We start from the raw sequence: 20,100 nt of genomic DNA, 5'->3' as shown, positions 1-20,100 counted from the left end.
TACAAAAGGCCTCGGTGTTGGAGACGAGTCTCCGCCCACGAGGGCTGCGCAGGCCGGGCTCGGCAGGCAGGCCGCATGGAGGCTGCCCCGGCCCTGCAAGTGGAGGCGGTGCTCCCCTGCCAGAAGGGCCCGTGGAGCGCGGCAGAGCAGGGGTGTGAGGAGGGCCCAACCGCGCTTATTGCTCACTGGGGAAAGCAGTGTTGCCACATGTACATGCACAAGGACGACAACAAGGACAACAAATGCAGGCAGTGTGGTGGCCAAACGAGGGGGGGCAGGGAGAAAAGAAGGTGCTCCCAACTGACCTGCACCCCTGCTCAGCTTTCCCTTTCCTTGCTTGGGGACACAGATTAGGGACAGGGTGTGGGTGTGAAAGAACGTGGACAGAGGACTAGTGGGGTTGTCCACCCTGCTGGGAAGTTGGCAGCACTTCCCGTCTCCGCAAGTGCACGACACGTGCCCGTCTGAGCTGCTACTAGAGTGCATGTGGGGGAGGTGGGCACGGCATCTGCTGCCACCAGAATGGCAGGAGCCCTGGGGAGCACCATGTCTTAAAACTCCTCCCTCGTGGCAAGGAAGGGACGGAAGCACGAAAGCTCCGCTGGGGGGAGGGCTGGGCTGAAAGCCTCCCCCACCCCCAGCTTTGGCTGAAAAAGGCCTGCCGGTGCCTACAGAGCAACTTTGCATAGGGTAGAGGAGGACCAGAGACGGGTCCGGTAACAGTCTTGCGGCATCTGCAGCTGGCGGGCTTGGTGCTCGCAGGGCAGCGCTGAAGTGATCCTGAGAGTCGTGCTTGCGGGAAAGGGGGGTGCCTGGCATGGCGCAAGCCTAGCTGGATGTCCCAAGGCGGCAGAAGCCCAGGCCAGCCTCACCCCTCTGCTCACCAGGGCAGACCTTCCCTCCCCACCCCGAGAATTGCTCCAAGGAGTGGACACCCCCCTCTGGAACCAGCCCCAGGGCCCCTCCCCCGGCTTAGCAGAGTGCTGCACTTTCTGGCCTGGAAACAAGTGCAGGGTGGCAGCGATTCAGCCCATGGCTCTTCCTCCAGCCCCAGATTTGGAAATGCTAACGGGGACCGACTCTCCCCCTTTGCCTTGGCAAGCTGCGTGCCATCTGGCTGCCTCGCCCACACCACCCCACGGAGAGGGGAAAAGAGACCTCGCCTTTGTGCTTGGGGTCAGGGAGGCTGGTAGTGGTCTAGCTCAGCTCACCTGCAGCCCCCTCAGCCCGGTGGAGGGAGGGGGCAGGCGCAGCCTCCAGCTGTGAAGTGAGGCGCTCAGAAAAGCAGCTGAGTGGCTTCCAAGGCCGAGTGCACCCGAGGGAAGGGCAGACAGGCAGAGGTGAGCATCCCACGCCCCGCCTGCCAGCATCACTGAGTTATCTGCAAAGGACGGATCCTGCCGTGGTTTCCTCTGCAGCCACAGAAGGACCCTGCCTGTCCCAGCCAGACGAGGCCTCGGAGCTGGAAGCGCGGTCAGAAACCGCCGCCTAGTGGCCTTTCTCTGAGATGCAGTCCCATCCCTCCGCCAGCAAGGCGAGGGGCACTGCTGCAACACCCCTCACAGCAGGCCTCGCCGGAAGCACCAACACAATGGCCCTCCCCCCACCCAGCCCTTGATGCTTCTGTCCCACATCCAGGAGGAGCTGATAGGCAGGGCCTGTGGCATCTGCTGCTGCAAGACTCCAGTCCCCCAGCTGGTCTCCCCGGTTCTGTATTGGTCCAAGCAGGCGGGCAGAAAAAAGGCCCGGAAACTTCACACAATCAACGAGACAGGTAGAAAATGAGGCTTCAGCACTTGGAGGAAGGGAAGAACCGCCCAGGGGACAGGAACTTGTAACCGTTCCCCGAGGGCAGCCGCACTGGGCGCCCAGTCCCAGGGGTGCTGGTTGGGAGAGGGGACTGGGTGGTGTCAGGGCGCCTGTGTCCATTGGGGGGGTTCCTCGGGGGGGAAGGCGGAGGCTGAGGGGCAGACAGATCCTGCAGCTCCAGCTTGTCAGGTGCTTCACCCTTGCTGTGCCGTGGAGACAAGTTCAGCAAGCTCAGAACGTCCCTCCTGGAGGCCGCCCTCCCTGCGGAGCTGCGGAAGAGCCTCATGGGGCCTGTGGAGTGCTGCGGGGCGTTTTGCCAGAACATCTTCAGGTTATGGATGGCCTGCACCTTCTCGTCAATGGCGGCCATCTTGAGCTTGTCCAGCGCAGGGGCGTCGGCGGGGCTGGAGCACGCAGAGCTGGCCGAGGAGTAGGAGAGGGCAGGGGACGGGGTGCTGCCCATGGGAGAGTGGTGCCCTGAGCTGGGCGAGAGGTTCCGGGGGGAGCTGGAAATGTGGGTGCTGTAGGGGGAGCTGGGGTACTTCAGCCTGAAGAGGGGCTGCTCCGGCAGGCAGCCCTGGGGGTCGGAGCTGGGGGAGGGCTGGCCGCTGTGCTGCCCCCCCGCGCCCTCCTTGCCCGATCCCTCGGAGGCCGTGGGGCTGCTGTAGCCAGAGCTCACCTTCTGCAGGGAGGAGCTCCTGGTGGACGGCTTTGGCTTCGGAGGGGTGGGGGAAGGCTGGCCCTTGTGGCTGGAGCAGAGCGGCCTGCTGAAGGCGCTGGTCTCTGAGGCCCTGAAGGCAGAGGCGCCGGCGGGCAGGGAGCTGGTGCCATCCAGGCTGGTCCTGCCACTGCTGCCGGGCTCCTGCTGGCTGCCACTCCGCTGCAGGTGCTCCACGGCCAGGAGGTGGCTCTGGGCCTCCTCCAGGATCTTCTGCGCCAACTCCTGCGGGTCGAGCTTTGGGTTGCTCTCCTCCTGGGACTTGACCGTGCTGTCGGTTTCAGTGCTGGACTGGTCGGATTCCCCAGTGTCCGAGCCAGCCAGTTTCCCCACTTTTTGGAAAGGGGAGTTTGGGCTGGGCACCAGAGTCATCTTGAGCGGGGAGTTGGGGGAACTGACGCTCCCCTTGGAGCTGACGGAGACCTTGCCCCCCCCTCCAGCCTTGCAAGTCTGGGAGGGTCTGTGATCGGGGGAAAAGCGCGTCCGCAGGGGCTCCTGGTAGGAGGGGGCCAGGGGCTCGTTGCTGATGATGGAGAAGCCCTCGTACTCCTCCTCGTCTTTGCCAGGGGCAGCACTGCTCTGCGGAGAGAACTGACCACGCGGCCCCAGAGGCCTCTGAGGACAGCTGTTCTTGGACCGCTCGTGATCCTGGCGCCCCCTGGAGCCACTCGCTTCTGACAGACACTCCAGCCTGGAAGCAAAGCTGACCGAGGAGGCGATGGAGCTCAGGCTGTACACGGAGATGGCGTCGGAGGCCAAGCTGTCAGGGCACGTCGGAGAGAAGGGTGGGTTCGGGTAACTGAGTGGCCCGGGGTTGGAGGCAGACTGAGCGGAGGCCAGTGACTCCAGGGATGAGGAGCTGTCCAGACTCAGTCGCTTGGGCAGCTCGGTGGAGTCTGCAGGGAGAGAGTTCAGACCATCACTGCTAGGGATTTGGGGCTCCCTCCTGGCTGCTGAGGCCTCTTTGAGGCTGCCAGCCATGGGTCATGCTGAAGAGGTGGTCCTCTGGAGCCAAGGGCTGGCCTGGCACACCCACCTCCCCCCCACTGCTGCCATTGGCCCAGCTGGTCCACAGGGGGCGGTCTGGCTGCCTGTTGGAACTGGAGTTCAAGACATACCCCACAAAGAGCCAGAAAGCTCTGCTGCTGTTCCTTTGCCAGAGTTCCTTGGCCCCACTGGCCCTCCAAGGCTGTGCAGCATGGCCTTTGCCACTGGGGAAAACCGCCCCTGCTGCCGCTTTTCCCCCTTGCGCCTGGGGCCATGATCCTAGCAAGCAGCTCCCTTCCCAAAAGCAGCCAGACAGGAAGGAACCTCACCAAAGAGTGCAAGCAGCGTCTGGAGAGCAAAGTGCATAGCCCTCCGGCTGGCCTGTTTGCCCGTCTTCAGGATCACCTCCTCCTGCCCGACTTCACAGAGGTCAAAGCCTGCAAGTAACATGCCAGGGAGGGGGGATGACTCACATGGGGCCAAGGCCTGCCCCTCCTCCCCAGCACACGCAGGCCCCAGGCCCCAGTGGGACCTGTCTGGTCTCAGCAGGGCCCCTCTCTCTCCCCAACACGCAAGCAGACACTGCAGTGACTAGCCTCGCCCCTCCCCTACCTAGAGCGGCCAGGAACTCATGGCAGCCGGGAAGCCGCCACAGCTGGACACTGATGGAGACCTGGATGGGCGCCAAGGAGAAGTCCTGCTCCTTCTCTCCCACTTGCAGTTGCACCAAGACCTGATGGAGCTGAGGAGGAGAAGCGCCAGTGAGAGCCTGGCCAAGCCAGGCCTCCCCCATCCGCCTTCCGGGTTGTATCACCAGGAGAGTAGCCGGGGGGGCAAGAGGGGCAGCCGTATTGTTGCTCCCAACCAGCCAGTGCCCCCCCAAGCTGGGCCGAAGAAGCGAAAACAGCAGAGAGCAACAGGTGGCATGAGGACACCCCTCGGCCTGGCCCCTCCTCTCTCCCTCTGAGGCTGCAGGGAGGGCTGGGGCAGGCCCCTTACTCACCATTCCCACCATATTTTTAACAGCCTTTTTTGCAAGCAGAAACGAGGGGCAGGGAAGAAAGAGAGAGAGAGAGAGAGTCAAGTGAGGGGGGCAGCAGCCTAAGGCGGTGCCTCTTTGCAGAAGGGGGGCAGCAAAGGTTTGCTCACGGCCCCCAGCGCAGCGCAGCAGGGCGATTCCCCAGGGCTCCCCCCGCCTGGCACTCACCCGGCTGACGAGCTGCTCCCCAGTCTCAGAGGCAGCAATGAGTTTGCAAAGGGCCTGCAGGGCTGCAGTGGGCAAACCTGCCGTGGGGAGAGGCAGAGGAGCTGGTCACTCCCTGGGTGGGCTCCGCCAGGCCCGGGGGGCCTCCCGCCGCTCCCTCTCCCCCACACTCACCCAGCAAGGACTGGATGGTGGCACTGCACTGCTGGAGGCGGTCGCCGGGGTCCGCGGTGGGGAAGAAGACTGCGGCTGGAAGTCCGCTGGCCGGGGGGTCCAGCCGGAAGCCCACGGCAGTCAGCAGCGCCTGCCAGCCGGGGATGCCACCCACTTTGTTCTCTACGCTCTGCTGGGAGGTGTACATGGAATTGTGCTGCCCACTGTGGATGCGCTGCAGGGACTTCTCCACCTGCAGGAGGATGAGTGAGAGTGAGGCCCACCTGAGCAGCCCCCAGAGAGCCCCAGGCGCCTGAGCAGGGGTCCTGAGCCTGTGCCAGACTTGGGGCCAGGGTCCTTGCGGCCACAGCCCCCTCACCAGGTGCAGCAGGACCCGCAGGGCATCGCGCGCGCGCTCTGGGTGCTGGAGGATGTCCGTCAGGGCCTGGCCAATCAGAGAGGAGGGGCTGTTCAGCTTCACATCGCTCCCAATCAGCATGAAGCCTGCAAGGCAGAAGAAACAGCCTCCGTCACCCACCATGCACAAGGCCCCTGAGCAGGAAAGGAAGCTGCAGGGGGCTGTATCCAGAGGTGGACCCCCCACTGCACCAGCAGAAGGGGACAGTCCTAGGAGAGCAGCGCTCTGGCTGGACTGAGCCCCAATCAAGCAATGGTGCAACATCATGCCCTACACCACTGCGGAGACTGTTGCAAGGGGGCTACCAAAGGGGGAGGGTCGTGGGTGGGGCACCTCCAGGCTCCTCCTCACCTGCCCAGTTGGAGGGGTGGGAGAACTGCTGGCTGCTCTGCACGGTCCTCATGGCCTCACCCAGGGCGGCACTGGCCTTGAGGCCAGCAAGCAGGGCTGTGTAGAAAGCGTGCACAAAGACCTTGGAGGCAGCCACGGGGACTGGCCACAGGGCCAGCAGCACACAGTGGGCACCGGCTGCCAGGAAGGCCCGGGTCAGCCCGATGGCCCCGTCGGCCGTGATCCTGCTGCTGGTCGACTCCTGGGAGGACCCCAGCACCACCAGCTTGAGCGGCAGGCGCAGCTCCAGGAGGTCGGCAGCCGTCAGCAGGAACTCCTGCAGGGGAGGGCAGTCCGAGAGGCTCTCTGCGTCGCTGGCGTCATCCTGCACGCGCAGGGACTCTGGGATGGTGTAGGCGTTCCCCAAGGAGCCCTTGCTGCCCGCAGCGGCTGCGGTCGTGCTCTCAGCGCCAGGCGTCAGGACGAGGGCGGCCAACTTCCAGGCGATGTGGGTGGCAAAGTGCACACACTCCGCCTGGCCAAGGGCATTCAGCACCCGTTCCTTGGTGGCCAGGCTGCCAACCAGCGGCTGGCAGCCCAGCAGCTCCGCCACTGCGTGGGCCTCCTCCTCGGCAGACGGCATAGGTCCCCAAAGCCACCGATCCATCACCGAGGGAGGCAGCTTGGGGTTGCCAACAACGGCTGCCGTGGAGGGGGAGTGGCTGTAGGCCGAGGGGGTCCTCTTGGTTAGGCTCTGCAAAGGGGGAGAGAGAGAGACGCATCACGAGACACAGTGCCCCCCCCCCCACTGTGGAGTAGAGTGGGCCTGGGAGCACCAGGATGGCATTCTCCCTACCTTGGTGCCGGTGCTCAGGGCTCGGATGGAAGGCACGGCGATGAGGTTGAAGCGCTCGTACAGGTACTCGTTAGAAGCACTGCCCTTGAGAAGCGCAAAGGGGATGAGGTAGAGCTCCCCTTCCAGGACCAGGATGAGTTGGCGGTGACGGCCCACTGGCCCGCTGGAGTGCATCAGGCCCTGGAACAAAGATTGGGGAGGCAGAGACTCCCTCACTTTGGGTCAGGAGCATCGCTTGCCTGCTCGGAACTGCAGCCAGGCTCCACCAGCACGGTCCCTCCACTTTCTGCACAGTCACTGCCAAGCCTGGGCCCAGAAAGCCCCCTCCCCTGGTCCAAGAGGCAGGAGAAGTCTGGGAGGCGAGTGGCAGCCTGACAAAGGCCAAGGTGGTCCTCCCGACAGGCATGGAAGTGCTGAGGGTCTCTTCTTGCCAGGCCCCCAAGTAAGGACCCCCCAGGCCCAGAATCTAGGCTGGGATGCCCAGAGAACCCCCACTGCTTTTCTGGGGCTCTGGCTGGACCCTGCCGGCTTCTGGAGTCCCAGAGCAGCAGCCGCTCAGAATTCCCACTGCAGCCTGCAGGAACAAGCTCCCTCCCTGTCCCAACTGCTGCTCTGGCCAGGCCAAGGGCAACCAGCCTCCACTAGGACGCCACACCCTTGTGCAAAGCAGGGGCAGCTCTGTGGCCCTGGTCCCACGCTCTCCTTTGCCCCTATGGTGCCCCCCCCGAGGCCTGGCCGCCTCCCCTTCTGGACCAGCTGCATCCACCAGACTCACCCCTTCCATGGGCCCGATCAGCAGGTCGTAGAGGGCACGCAGCGGTGGCTTGCTGGAGGAGCTGGGCCGGCGGGGCAGCGAGGAGGAGAGCTCCTTTGCTGGGGACACTGGGCCGCTGCAGAGGCTGCTTGTGCTGCGGAAGCTCCTGCGGAGAAAGGCAGGCCGGCCGTGGCTCAGGAGGGAGGGGAGGCAGCAGCAGCAGCCCAAACCCCCACCAGCCCCACACGTCCGCAAAGCCTGGCACCTGCGCGCTCCAGGGACTCGGCAGGCCTTCTTGAGGTCTCAGCCAGTGTGGACGGGAGGGAGGGGCTGCCTGGCCCCAGCAGTGCACTTGCCATCCACTGCCCGCCTACCTCAAGGCCTGCACTCTCCCTAAGCCAAGCTGTCCTCCTTCCACACGGAGGGCTGTGCAAGAAAAGCCCTTCTCCTGGCTCCTGGGCAGGCCCAAGCAAAGTGGCTGCAGGCCAGCCCTGCTGCGCTCCCACTCCCTTCTCCAACCAGCAGGTGGCAGCAGCTCAGCACCATCCTGAGGAAGATCGACCGGCTCTTCCGCTATGCCACCTCTGCTCCTGCCGTTTCACTCCATTAGATCTCGTCCTACTCTCTGGGGCAGCAGAGAGGAATCCTCGCCCTCCTCCAGGCGGCGTTTGCAGAGGGCTGTCATGGCCCCCCAGCCTCCTCTTCTCCAGGCTGCAGACACCGAGTCCCTCCACCTTTCCCCACAGGCCCCCGAGCCCTCCGCTGCTCCGGTCCAGCTGCTTCCTTCTAAGGGGCAGTGCTCAGAACTGGGCGCAGCAGCCAGGATGCAGCCACTGTTCCCGTCCTCGGAAGCCCTGGCGCTACAGGCACAACTTAACGTTGCATTCGCTTTCATTGAAGCCACACAGGCACACTTTGTACTGCCAAACCGGGTGTTCTTTTGCCCGCACACAGAATGTCACGTCTGTCCCTGTTGACCTGCCTTCTGTTTGCTTCAGCCCAACGCTTTTGCCTAGCAGGGCCTCCCGCCTCTGCAGTGCTGGCTGTTCCTCCCAGTTCAGTGACATCTGCCCGTTGGATAAGGACCCCTTCATCTAGTCACTGCTCAAGATGCAGAAGGCAGCCAGGCCTGAGACAGGGTTGGCTCTGGGTGGCTGAGGAGGCACTGAGGAGCACAGTGGTCGAGCCACCTGTGAATCCACCTGAGGGTCTGTGGTCAGCCCCTATTTTACCAGCTCAAAGGGAGCTGCGTCGAAAGCGTTGCTGAAAACAAGAGAGAGCACAGAAGCCTGGCTCCGACAGCTGCACAGGACCACGGCATCAACCGTGATTTCAACTCTGATTTCTGTCCTCCTGGCAAAAAAGAGAGACTTCCGGAGGCTCTCCAGGGCACGGGGTCTGTGATGCTGGATGTATATATATTTGAATTGACGTTTCAATAAACAACGTTTTGTAAACTGACCAGGCAGTTCAGTGCTGAGTGGGAGACAATGCAAAGCCGCAGGAGCGAAGGATGGGGAGGGGAGGGTCGAGAAGGGAAGTGCTGCACACCTGTAAGTTTGGCCTAGAACATCAGGAGGAATCCCACCCTCCAGGCTCCCCTTCCACCCAGCAGAGCTTGCAAGTACCTGGGTCATCCCTGTCCCAGTCTGGTTTGGCTGCAGCCCACCTTGGAACGCGGGAGGGTGAGGTGAGTGGGCTGCAGGAAGAAGGGTAAGGCCAGTGGGCTCCAGACCCCTGCCCTCTTGCTCCCCAGCCCGTCCCGGCTGCCCTCACCTGTTGAAGAGGTTGTTCCGGCTCACCATCCGCAGGAAGCCCGTGGGGTCCGTCACGGAATTCAGCTTGCTGTGCATCTCCTCACACTGCTGGTCCAGGATGTCCCCCGCCTCACTCTCCGTCTCGCTGCTGGCGCAGGCCCTGCAGGGAGAGGGGCCGCAAGAGACAGAAGCGTCAGCAGAGGCGGGGGAGCCCGCCCAGCTCCTCTTGGGGTCTGTGGGCGTGGAGAGGAGGCCCTGGGAGAGGTGGGGGGCATCTCCATGGTTGGAGCACGACGCTCCCATTCAAGACTCCCCCAGCAGTGGCCCCGCGTCTGAGCCTGCCATCCAGGCAACCCACACACACTCACCGGACATAGTACGAATCTACCCCCAGGGCCTCCCGCACACTGGCACTGAGCTGCTCCAGAGCGGAGCTGCTGGTGGCCTGAAGATTCCCGCTGCTCTCCTGGAAGTCCCCGGAGTTCTCGGCTGGGCCATCGCCCAAGTAGCATTCGTGGAACTTCAAGATGCCTGAAAGCACAGAGGAGCCCAGCTGACTTTCCGTGCGGAGACCCCTTGCTGCCTGGCTGGCACTTCTGCCATGTGCTTTCCTGAGTGCTGGAGCAGCGAGGCTTCCTTTACGGACAGCTGCGAGGCCCCTGAGTCAGCATCCAGCAGCTCTGGGAAACCCGGGCCCAATGCTCAGGGAAGCACACGGCAGGGAGACGGAGTCTGCAGCCTTTGGCCAGAAGAGGGAAACGGCCAGTTCCAACCCCAGGCAGGCCTGGAGCTTGGTTCTAGAAGCTCCACCGTCATCTGAGGAGGCAGCGAGGCAAGGCAAGCCCCTTGGCAAGGGGGCCTCCAGAGGGCCAAGACCTGCCTGCAGGAGCCTGGGGCAGCCTGGTCACTGGGGCAGAGAAGCCCCAGCCTCCCTGCTAGGCTGCGTGCCCAAGTGGGGTGGCCTCTCGCTCTGGGTCCAGGGCACTGCCCAGGCTCAGAGTTCTGGCACCTGCCGCAGAGGTGAGAGGATGTCCTGCCCATAAACCTCCACCCCACCCTGAGCTGACCAAAGAAGCTCAGAGGCTCCACCTCCTCTTCCTGCCCCTCCCTGCCTCTGGGGGAACAAGTGGAGGGTCCCACACAGGCCCTGGACGATGCGAGATAGTGGATGGTCGGGGCGGGGGGGGGGCCAGAGTGGTGCTGTCATCCGCAGGAGCCATCCTTGAGCCCCCCCCCCAAAAGTCATGTCCCAGCCAGCAAAGCAGCCGCTGACCCTCAGGTCACTCCCTGCCCATTTCCCAAGACCTCCCCCCCCCGCCTACCTGCCCCGGGAGCCAGCAGCCAACTGTAGAGGTATCCCGCAGCCAGCGAGTAGTACAGCACCAGACCCCGCTGGCCGTTCACCGCTTCCAGGACCTGGTCCACTGTCACGGGGGAGTAGGGGTCCGAGTCTTGCTGCTGCCCCGTCTGGCGCTCCACCAGTAGGTCCGCAAAGGCCCTCGTGCGGCCCCTCTCTGCCACTGCGAGAGCCTCGTCGTGGTGCCCTGCAAGCGGGTGCCGACAGACGTGTCCACAGAACAGCAGCAGCAGACATCCTGCTCCTCCCCCCCCATCGCCTGCCAGGTCCTGGCCCGCAGCCCTCCCTCCCCCAAGCAGCGCCCCACAGCTCTCTTACCCAGACTGACCAGCACCCGCTGCAGGGCCTGATAGGACGAGGTCTGCAGGTCAAAGAGCGAGAGCTTGTAGTCGGTGCTCAGCTGCGCCTCGTGCCGGATGGTCTCAAAGAGGGCCGAGGCCCGGTAGAGCTGCAGGGGGCGGAGCGGTCCGAGTCAGTGCCACCTGCAGCACAGGCGAGCTGTGCCCCTCCCCCGGGGCAGCTGCTGCGCAGGTCGGCCACAGCCGCTCCTCTGCTCACCTGGTGCTGAGCCTCCTCCAGGTTCCCGCTGGCCCAGAGAGAAAGGCCCAGGCCGTGGCGGATCCTCGCCTCGTCCTCCCGGCGCCCCAACTGCTCTGCCAGCCGCAGCCCTGCAGGGCAAGGAAGGGACTGAGTGAGCTTCCCACCACGGGCAAGGGATGAAGCAGCCGCTGACGGGACTCTGCTCAGCAGCTGTGGCTGCACCACCTCCGACCCCGACCCCCTGACCCTCGCAGCGTGCGCCCCTCTCTGCCACTGCGAGAGCAAGGAAAGCCCTTCTCCTGGCCGCCTCCCAGCGCCTGCCCCAGGACTGCAGTGCGCGCTGCCCACCTTCCTGCAGGTACATGACTGCCTGGGAGTAGTTCTGCAGGGCGTGGTGCGTGCGGCCCAGGCTGCTGTAGGAGGCGGTCTTGGCCACCAGGTCGTTCATCTGGGCGGCGATGCTAAGGTGCTGCTCCTGGTAGACCACGGCCCGCTCGTAGGTGCCCAGCGACTCGTAGGTCAGGCCCAGGTTGCCGTAGGCCCGGCCTTGGCAGGCGGGGCTGTTGGTCTCCTCGGCAATCTGCAGGTCCAGCTGGTGGTACTGGAGGGCCGTTTCGTACTCCCCCATCTGCTGGTAGACGCTGCCCAGGCCGCAGGCCGCACTGCCCTCCAGGGCCTGGTCCTTCATGTCCCGAGCAATGGCCAGCTGGCGCTCCAGGCAAGAGATGGCCTGCTCGCAGTTGCCCAGCTGGCTGTGGAGCGTGCCCAGCTCCCCGTAGGCCTGGGCCTTGTCGGACGCCTCTCCCAGCTCGTGGGCCACCACCAGCCTCTTCTCCAAGCACACCAGCGCCTGCTGCAAGTTCCCCATTGCTCTGGCCGGGGGAGGGGAGGGGAGGACAGGAGAGAAGCAGAAACCTCACTCTGGGTGGAGTCCCTTCAGCAACAGTCCCCTCCCCACTAGCTCCACCAGCAAAGGCAGCCCGCAACTGGCTCAGAAAAGAGGCAGCGCCCAAGGAGCGGCAGTGGATCCGTGCCCCAGAAACGCCACTGACAGGTCTTGCTGCCCAGCCCCAGGGCAGGCACGTGCCCTGCTGGCTCAAGGGAGCTTCCCCGAGCCCCCCCCCCGCCTTACCTGTGCCCGCTGCCGAGGCCCCGGTAAGCCTTCACCTGGTCCTGCATGCGGTTCAGGCTCTGTGCCACTGACAGGTACTGCTCGTAGTACTTGATGGCTTCCTCAAAGTCCCCCAGCGCCTCGTAGCAGTCGCCCAGGCTCCCGAATGCCCGGCCCCGGTCCAGCACGGCCTCGCTCCCGCTCAGCTGCTGCAGGGTGGCCAGCTGCTGCTCCAGGTAGCCAATGGCCTCCTCCACGGCGTTCATGTTCATCTTGGTGATAGCCATGTTGCCGTAGACCTGGGCCTCCACGCCGGGGTCCTTCAGCTTCTGGCCCAGCTCCAGCTGCTCCTCGTAGCACTTGAAGGCCATGCTGAACTTGCCCAGGGCCAGGTAGACGGCGGCCAGGTGCCCGTGGGCCCGGCACTCCCCCAGCACCTCGCCCAGCTCCTGGTACACCTCCAGCTCCTGCGTGTGGTAGCCCAGGGCCTTGTCGTGCTTCTGCACCATCCTGTAGGCTGTGCCCAGGGCTGCGTAGGCGCTCGCCTCCAGCCGCCGATCTGCCACCTGATGGGCCAGGCTCAGCTGCTGCTCGTAGAACCTGACAGCGCTGCCCAGGTCCTTCCTGCAGACAGAGATGTCCCCCAGGTTGCCCAGTGCCCGGAACTTGGCCTGGGCGTTGTTGAGGGCCTGGGCCAGCGACAGCAGGTACTTCTGGCACTCCTCGGCCTTGCTGAAGTTGGCCAGCGCCTTGAAGGCCAGGCCCAGGTTGCAGTAGGCCTTGGCCTGGCTCAGCTTGTCGTGCAAGTCCTTGGCCAGCGCCAGGTCCTGCTCGTAGTACTTGACGGCCTCCTCGTGGTTCCCCAGGCAGTAGTGCGCGTAGCCCAGGTTGTGGCAGACCTTCCCCTCCCCCTCCATGTCCTGCAGCTCCGGAGACAGCTGCAAGTACTGTTCGTAGTAGGGGGCTGCCTGGGCGAACTCCCCCCGGGAGCAGTGGAAGTTCCCCAGGTTGCCCAGGGCCCGAGCCTCGCTCTGGATGTCCCGCAGCTCCCGGGCGATGTTGAGGTGGTTCTGGTAGTGCTGCAGTGCCCGGTCGTGGGCACCCAGCGCCTGGTAGGCCACGGCGAGGTTGCCGTGGGTGGAGGCCTGCGAGGCCCGGTCGTTCACCTCCATGGAGATCTGCAGCTCCTGCCGGTGGTACTTGACGGCCTGGTCAAAGGCGCCCAGCGCGTTGTAGGCATTCCCCATGTTGCCGTAGGCCCGGCCCTGCGCGGCGTAGTCGTTCAGCTCCTGCACGATCGACAGGTGCGCCTTGTGCAGCTTCAGAGCGGCCTCATAGTCACCCTTCATCTGGTGAATGATCCCTGCAAGGGCCAGGAAGGGAACAGGCTGTTAGTGGAATCTCCTTTCGGGGGAAGGGGCTTGGGCAGCCCGCAAGTGCCAGTGGGGGCGCTTAGATCCGAGGGTCAGGAAGGGGACTGAGCAGCCTGGAAGTCCAGGGGCCGCGGGTCAAGAAGCTCAGGAAGGCCCATCCCTTCCCTGCCAAGTCCACGGGGCCCAGCGGAGACATCCTTCCACACACACTCCTCTCTATGCTCCCTCACCTAGTCTAGGAAAAGGTAAGGGGCACCTCCTGCAAACTGCTACCCAAGCACAGCTGGAGGGGGGCAGCCCAGTGTCTGTCTGCCTGAGACCAGTTCACCGTTTAGAGTCAAGTTGGCACTGCAACCCCCCTGCCCCGTGCTTCCACAGCAAAGGGTCTTGGTCCCCCCACTCCTCTCACTGTCAGGGAGGGTCCCACAACGGAGGGGGCCGCTTGGGATGCAGCCTGGCCAAGAGGCCTCCCAGCTCTGCCCTGGGCACAACAGGACACGGGCAGCACCTTGAGAGGCCTCCTGAGGTCAGCCAGAAGCCTTGCCAGGAGGGTCACAGGGAGCACCACCTGCGGTGGTCCTGGCCAAGCCACGTGCCCTGGAGCTGCCACCTCAAAGGCCGCTGGGCACAAGCAGTGCCTTGCCTGGGGCACACAGGCTGCTGCCCAGACCTTTCGGAATGTCTGTCAGGGTCTGTCCAAAGTGGGTCAGCTGGTCAGGCCAGTGGGCTGAGAGGGCAGGGGCAGGTGAGCGTGCAGCTCCTGCAGGCCTCCAACAGCCATGGGCTCCCCTTCCAAGCCAGCCCTGCATGGTCACTCGGGGACCTGAAACCATCATCTAGGACCCCAGGGCCTGGCAGAGCCACCTCTGCTCTGGCCTCAGAGCGCTTCTGACCTGCCACGGCAGCTGTGCTGGGCTCTTGCCAGCCTCACTCACTGAGAGCCACAAACCACAGCAGGCAGGCAGGCAGGCAGGCAGGCAGGCCTTCTGCGGTGTCAGCAGGGGGTGGGGGAAGGGCCCGGCTGCTCCTGCTTGGCCCTTGGAAGCGGTTTGGGGTTCTGTGCACCTCTGATTTCAGGACATGAAGACCTGACTCTGTAATGGGGGGGGGGGGGTTCAAAGGGAGGAGCTGCCCAGGCAAACCTGCTGCTACTGCTCAAGAATCCCCAACCAGATGGAGCAGCTGCAGAGCTTGATGAAACCTGAGCCCCCTCCCTCCGGCCAAGGGGCTGAGTCAGCACGGGGGCTGCTGCTGGCCGAACCCAGAATGCTGCTCTGGACAGGCAGCAGCCCTCCAGCACTCTTGAGCAACCCCCCCCCCCCGGGCCCTGGGAGGGCAGGAGAGAGGCAACAGTGCCTGTCAAGCATGGCTGACCCCATGGAGGGGAGTCCCTCAGGCTGCAAAGGTACCAGTGGGGCAGCTGAATGCACCCCTCTACACACACAGGCCCACCAGGTGCCGGGAGGGCTCTTGGGTGCTGCTGCCGCCCTGGGACAACTATTAGCCCCAGAGGTGTCCCACAGCAGCACAGGCCAATCCCGCCAGAGACCCCCACACACCAGGGGCTTTCCAGGGAGCCTCTGTGCCCACTTGCTGGCATGCCAGCCAGGGTGTCTCTGGGCTGCCCTCCGCACGCAGAGTCAGTGCAAGCCTCCCTCCTGGAGCAGCCAGGCGACAGGCCCCTGCAGAGCGCACACTGGCCCCACTGACAGGGACTAGCAGAAGGGTGGGGCTCTGGGGAGCCAGGGGCTCCTGCTGGTTCTCCCCACAGTCTCACCTTATCTCCCTGGCTCAGCTTGTGAAGGAGATTAAGTAATTCATCAGACCCATTTCAATTACCTGCCACTGATAACATCAGCTTGCAATTAGCACCCGCAAACGAGCCCTGATGCCAAGCGGCAGGTGCTGCAAACAGAAGCTCCAGGGCAGCCCCGGGAGGGGGAGGTGCTGCCTGCCCACCCCAGAGACAGGAAACGAGGGCGGTGCCTGCTCCCAGGCCAGGCAGGAGGGTGTGTGCCAGGATCCCCCTGCCCTCTGCGCCTGCTCCTCCCTCAACAGGAAGCACTGGCTTGCCTCTGAAGGAGCCCGACCCTGGCGTCTGGGCGGCTCTGCCACAACTCACTCTCCACTCAGTACTGCTCCCTCCGGGGCTGATGCCAACTTCCCTCCACAGCTGCCCCCTCTGCCCCACATGGAAGTGCAACGGAAGAAACCAAGAAGGGCAGGCAGTGGCGGGAGGAAAGAAGGGACAATTTCGACAGCCACACAGAGGGCACGGGCAGAGCTGCTGGGCACAAGCTGGCCACGGCCACAGGACACGGAGATGAACATGAGGCTCGAGGTGGACCTGGCTGATTTTCCCAGCACTCCAGAGCCAGTGATACGCACTGCTGCACACAAGGGCTGTGTCCTGCTTCCACAAGGAGAGCCGTGCAGCCAGGAGGGCACGCGTCCAAGAGGCCTGGAACTGCTGTCGTGTGCCATGCTGGTGCTGGGTGGCTGAGGGGTGTGACTCGAGCAGCTGCACCTCTGCCAGGTGGCCACCAAGCCACCTGCAGCCACAGCTTCAGGCACGGGGGAGCTCCCAATGCCTACCCCTCCTCCCGCAAGTCTGGAGCAGGACAGGCACCCCGACTGAGCTCCCCCACCCAGCAGATGGGAGGGAGCCTGCAGGGCCCCTCAGCCAGAGGACCCGGGGAAGGGGGAGCCGGCACGCGCAGGAGACGGGCAGCCAGCCGCATCCCAGCACCACCCAAGCCCAGGGCCTGCAGCCCGTCCGCAGGACCGCAGCACCCAGCTTGGCGAGGCCCAGCTTTCCGCTTAGCAGCCCAACCCCCTGGCTCTGCCCAAACCCCAGTGCCTCCGGCCACCGGCTCCCCCTTCTCGGTTGTGCCGGCGGGGGGGACTGGAATGCGGGGGCTGCCGTTTCCTGCGTACCTAGATTGGACGAGGCCCGGCCCTCGGCGGCTCGATCCTGCAGGGTCTCAGCGATGCTCAGCTGCTGCTCGTGGTACTGCTTGGCCCTCTCCAGGTCCTGCATGCAGCGGGCGGCATGGCCCAGGCCAGCGTAGGCCCTCATCTCCACGGCCTTCTCCTCCAGCTCCTGCGCCAGCTCCAGCACCCGCGTGTGGTAAGACATGGCCTTGTCAAAGTTGCGCCGGTAGTGGTAGGCGCTGCCAAGGTTGCTGTAGGCCCGGGCCTCCTCCCGCTGGTTGCCCAGCACCCGGGCAATCTGCAGGTGCTGCTCGTGGCACTGCACGGCGTTCTCGAAGTCACCCATGGCGATGTAGACCGCCCCCATGTTGCCCAGCTCTCGGGCCTCAGAAAGCTCATCCTTGCCCTGCTTGGCCAGGAGGACGCACTGCTTGTGGCTAGCCAGGGCGTTGGGGTAGTCGCCGATGGCCGTGTAGACGTGGCCCAGGCTGCTGAGAGCTGAGGAGGCCGCCTGCAGGGGGAGCAGAGAGGGTGGCATGTGGCAGAGCCCCTTCTGCAACCGGGGACAGGGAGCTGTCCGTGCTGCACAGCACTAGCAGAGCCTGTGCTCCCAGGGCCCGCGTGGAGGAGAAAGGGGCCCGGGCACAGCCATTTCAAGGACAGACCCCCTCCTGGGCTTATGCGCCTTGAGGGCAGAGCCATGACCTCATCCCAAGGCGGCAGGAGGCGGCCCTCTGGCAGGGCACCAGCCCTGCTGCAGCTGCATCATCATCTGTGCGTTACAAGAGAACTGCCCGGGAGCCAAGAAAAACAGCTGTGCGTTCAGAGGAAGCCCTGCGGTCAGGGTGATGTCATCAGAAAGCGCCCAAGCAATTTCCTGTGGTTACATCCACAGGAAATCCAAGAGGCTCGGCTTTCTCACAATCCAAGGAGCCATTTGTTGTCCAGAGTTGTTAATTGTGGGCCCAGATGGGGAGCAAATGGAAAACGGTCCCCATCAGACAGAACCCGCTCCGCTAGACGGCACAAGCCCTCAGCAGGGACCAGCCAGCGAGACAAACCGACCTCCACAGGCAGGCAGTGGGGCAGGTTCTGCCAGAGGCAGCTGCCTGTCCTCTCCCCACCCAAACGTTCACACGAGAGACGGATGCGACGGAAAGGTTCGTGCACCCAAGAGCCAGGCCTCCGCCCCAGCCCCCTCCAGAGCATTTCTGGGGAGATTCCTGGCCGACCTCAACAGCAGCTCAACCCAGAACCAAGACTGGGACCACTTGCTGCCCGTCTGCCAGGCTCCTTCGCTCAAGCCGGGCAGGGTCAGCTCCACCCCCTGCACACCCACAGCCCCTCCTACCTCTCTGTCCTTCAGCTTCATAGCCAGCATCAGCTGCTGCCTGTGGTTCGTCAAGGCCTCCCGGTAATTTCCTTTGGAGAAGAAGGCAGAGCCCAGGTTCCCGTGAGCTCGGCACTCCCCCATCTGGTCACCTGGGCAACAAGCAGGCAAAACGCAGCCGTGAGGACGCGGGGCAGGGAGGCCAGTGAGCCAGTCCTGCCCGACCTGCCCAGACCGCCCCACCTCCTGCCTCGCCCGTCTTCCTGTGCTCTGCCAAGCCCCAGATCCTCTAGGGGCAGAGGCAGCCACGATTCCCGCCTCCAGCCCTGCGCGGGCTGCTGACCTCCGCCCACTTCTCCCTCGGCCTGGCCAGCCCGCGGCTCCCTGGACGGCTACCCAAAGCGGTGCCTGTCTTGGGGGCCCCTTTCCACTTGTGGCACTGCAGACAGGGGGCGGCAGCAGCAGCACAGGCGGCCACAGGGGTGCCTGGAGAGCCCCATCCGGCCCCCCGGCGGACACGCGAAGGGAGGCGGCTACCGAGCGTCTTGGCCACGTCCAGGTCCTGCTGCATGTAGCCGGTGCTCTTCTCGGCATTGCCCAGGGACCAGTAGGCGCTGCTCAGGGCCGAGAAGACGGAGCCCCTCAGCTTCAGGCTGCAAGTGCCAATCTTCAGGGCGGCCTCCAGCACCACCACTGAGGCCCCGTGGTGGCTGGCCGTCAGCAGCTCCTGGCCCACCACCGAGACCACCACGAAGGGGCTCTTGTCCAGCTTCATCTTCTGCAGCTGCTGGTACGTCGGCTCCAGCGACTCTGGAGGCAGAGACAGGGAGACGCCCTTTGGCTGCTTCCTTGGTCACCTGCCTGGGCTCCTCTGCCCAGCCCCCCTGCCAGGGAGCCTCCCCACACCCCAGGCACAGCACTCCTTGCAGCAGACAGGCAGCAGCCCCCTAGAGCAGGAGTCTCCAAACCCTGGCCCGGGGGCCAGATGCGGCCCACTCAACTGAGCACGACCAGAACTGTGCTCTGATTGGGTCTGGAGGCAGTCCAGGGAGGTGGAATGAATGAGGGCATTCGTCCATTTATTCTCTCATCTAAATTCCGTCTCTAATTTATTTATTTAAATTTTATATTTAATTTTTTTCCCCGGCCCTCCACACCACACCAGATAGTTGATGCGGCCCTCCGGCCAAAAAGTTTGGAGACCCCTGCCCTCGGGCCTGAGATAGGGCAACATCCTTCCACAGCCACCTTGCCGGACGAGGGGATGTCAACCTGCTCCTTCACTGAGCCTGCCAGGCCCCTGCCCCCCAAGACTCCCACTGCTACCAACTCGCCCCCCTCACCCGTCTTTGCTGCTCCACCTCGCTGCCAGGAGCTCCCCCTGCCTCCCTGCTCTCCAAGGGGATTCCTGCACCGGCCAGGCACACACAGAATGCTTCCAGAACAGCCGGGAAACGCACCTTTCAGCAGCGCAACCAGGACGCCTGCAGACTCCCAGGCTCACCCCACGGAAAGCCTCTCCTGCGCACGCCAGTTCAAGGCCTCACAGGCCACCCTGGCCCGAGCCCTCAGCCCAGCACCAGGAAGAGCCACAAAGTCGTTCACTGGCACTCACCTCGCATTGGGGACTTCATGGCGGCTTCCACCATCCCCACCAGAAGCTGCAGGCTCTTGGGGTCTTGCGCCAAGCCAGAGGCAAACGCTGCCAGGGCATCGGCATGGCGCCCGAGGTACTGGAGGGCAACACCCTGACGGAAGTAGGCCTGCAACGACACAAGACAGCTGTCAGGAGGCCAGGTGGCCAGCAAGGCCCTCCCCCCACAGCCAGGGCCTCCTTTGCAGCGGAGTTCCAGCAGTCGCGTCCCTTGCCCTGGCCTAAAAGTCTAGAAGCTTCTGGGGCAGCCCAGGAAGAACAGGCCCTGCAACAGAGAGGCGTCGGGGTCCGTGGCCGACTAGGCAGAGTCTACAGCAGAACCCGGGACTGCAGCCTGAAGGGATCTGGTGCCCCCAACTCTGGGCAGCACCTTCTCTTTCACAGTCACTCCCAGCACCCTAAGGTGTCCGTGTGCCAATCAGACCTGCGCGCACTGTCAATCCTGGGGCAGAGCACTGCTGCTGCCCCTCCAGCCCACTGCCCCCCATGCCCGGGGCCCTCTCAGCTTGCCTGCCTGGCTGCCTGATGCCCCTTGAGGAGGGATCTGAGGAGACCCTCCCACACCACGGTGTTCTCTCGTCCAGGTTGCCCTCCAGCCTGTGCTGGCTCAGCTGGGGGGGGGGGCAAAGAGAAAGGTGGGTCTGCCAGAGGGTGAAAAGCCACACAGCTGAGCCAGGACACCAGTGGGAGGGGTGGAACTGGGCAGAGAGGCAGGAGGGGCAGGAGGGCTCAGGGGAAGCAGGGTTAGGGTTTGGGAGAGGTTGGTGTGGGGAGGCTCCTCTGAGGCTGGCCAGCCAGGCTTCAGTCCTCTGGTG

At 64.3% G+C, this 20,100-nt stretch overlaps 1 protein-coding gene across 4 annotated transcripts in view; it reads right to left on the bottom strand.

Annotated features, from left to right (window-relative positions):
• Nucleotides 1–1,071: 1,071 nt before the first annotated feature.
• Nucleotides 1,072–20,100, bottom strand: part of TTC28 (tetratricopeptide repeat domain 28) — a 50,483-nt gene continuing 31,454 nt past the window's right edge. For 2 of the 4 annotated variants that reach the window (XM_066610062.1, XM_066610064.1), the window contains 21 exons: nt 19,247–19,394; nt 18,169–18,441; nt 17,653–17,783; nt 16,305–16,812; nt 12,016–13,357; nt 11,232–11,755; nt 10,902–11,011; nt 10,662–10,791; nt 10,309–10,530; nt 9,355–9,517; nt 9,006–9,146; nt 7,251–7,395; nt 6,476–6,655; nt 5,641–6,373; nt 5,251–5,375; nt 4,893–5,124; nt 4,722–4,798; nt 4,518–4,541; nt 4,127–4,256; nt 3,844–3,951; nt 1,072–3,423 (listed from right to left, as the gene is read on the bottom strand). In XM_066610062.1, coding sequence (XP_066466159.1) covers nt 1,790–3,423; nt 3,844–3,951; nt 4,127–4,256; nt 4,518–4,541; nt 4,722–4,798; nt 4,893–5,124; nt 5,251–5,375; nt 5,641–6,373; nt 6,476–6,655; nt 7,251–7,395; nt 9,006–9,146; nt 9,355–9,517; nt 10,309–10,530; nt 10,662–10,791; nt 10,902–11,011; nt 11,232–11,755; nt 12,016–13,357; nt 16,305–16,812; nt 17,653–17,783; nt 18,169–18,441; nt 19,247–19,394 — 7,080 coding nt within the window. In that variant the 3' untranslated portion in view covers nt 1,072–1,789. The remainder of the gene's footprint in view (nt 3,424–3,843; nt 3,952–4,126; nt 4,257–4,517; nt 4,542–4,721; nt 4,799–4,892; nt 5,125–5,250; nt 5,376–5,640; nt 6,374–6,475; nt 6,656–7,250; nt 7,396–9,005; nt 9,147–9,354; nt 9,518–10,308; nt 10,531–10,661; nt 10,792–10,901; nt 11,012–11,231; nt 11,756–12,015; nt 13,358–16,304; nt 16,813–17,652; nt 17,784–18,168; nt 18,442–19,246; nt 19,395–20,100) is intronic. The other 2 variants (XM_066610063.1, XM_066610066.1) reach the window with 1 other exon arrangement.

The sequence above is a fragment of the Tiliqua scincoides genome, chromosome 14 (assembly GCF_035046505.1).
Source record: "Tiliqua scincoides isolate rTilSci1 chromosome 14, rTilSci1.hap2, whole genome shotgun sequence".
Lineage (NCBI taxonomy): Eukaryota > Metazoa > Chordata > Lepidosauria > Squamata > Scincidae > Tiliqua > Tiliqua scincoides.
Note: the sequence above shows the minus strand (reverse complement) of the source record. Positions and strands in the feature narration are given on the sequence as shown.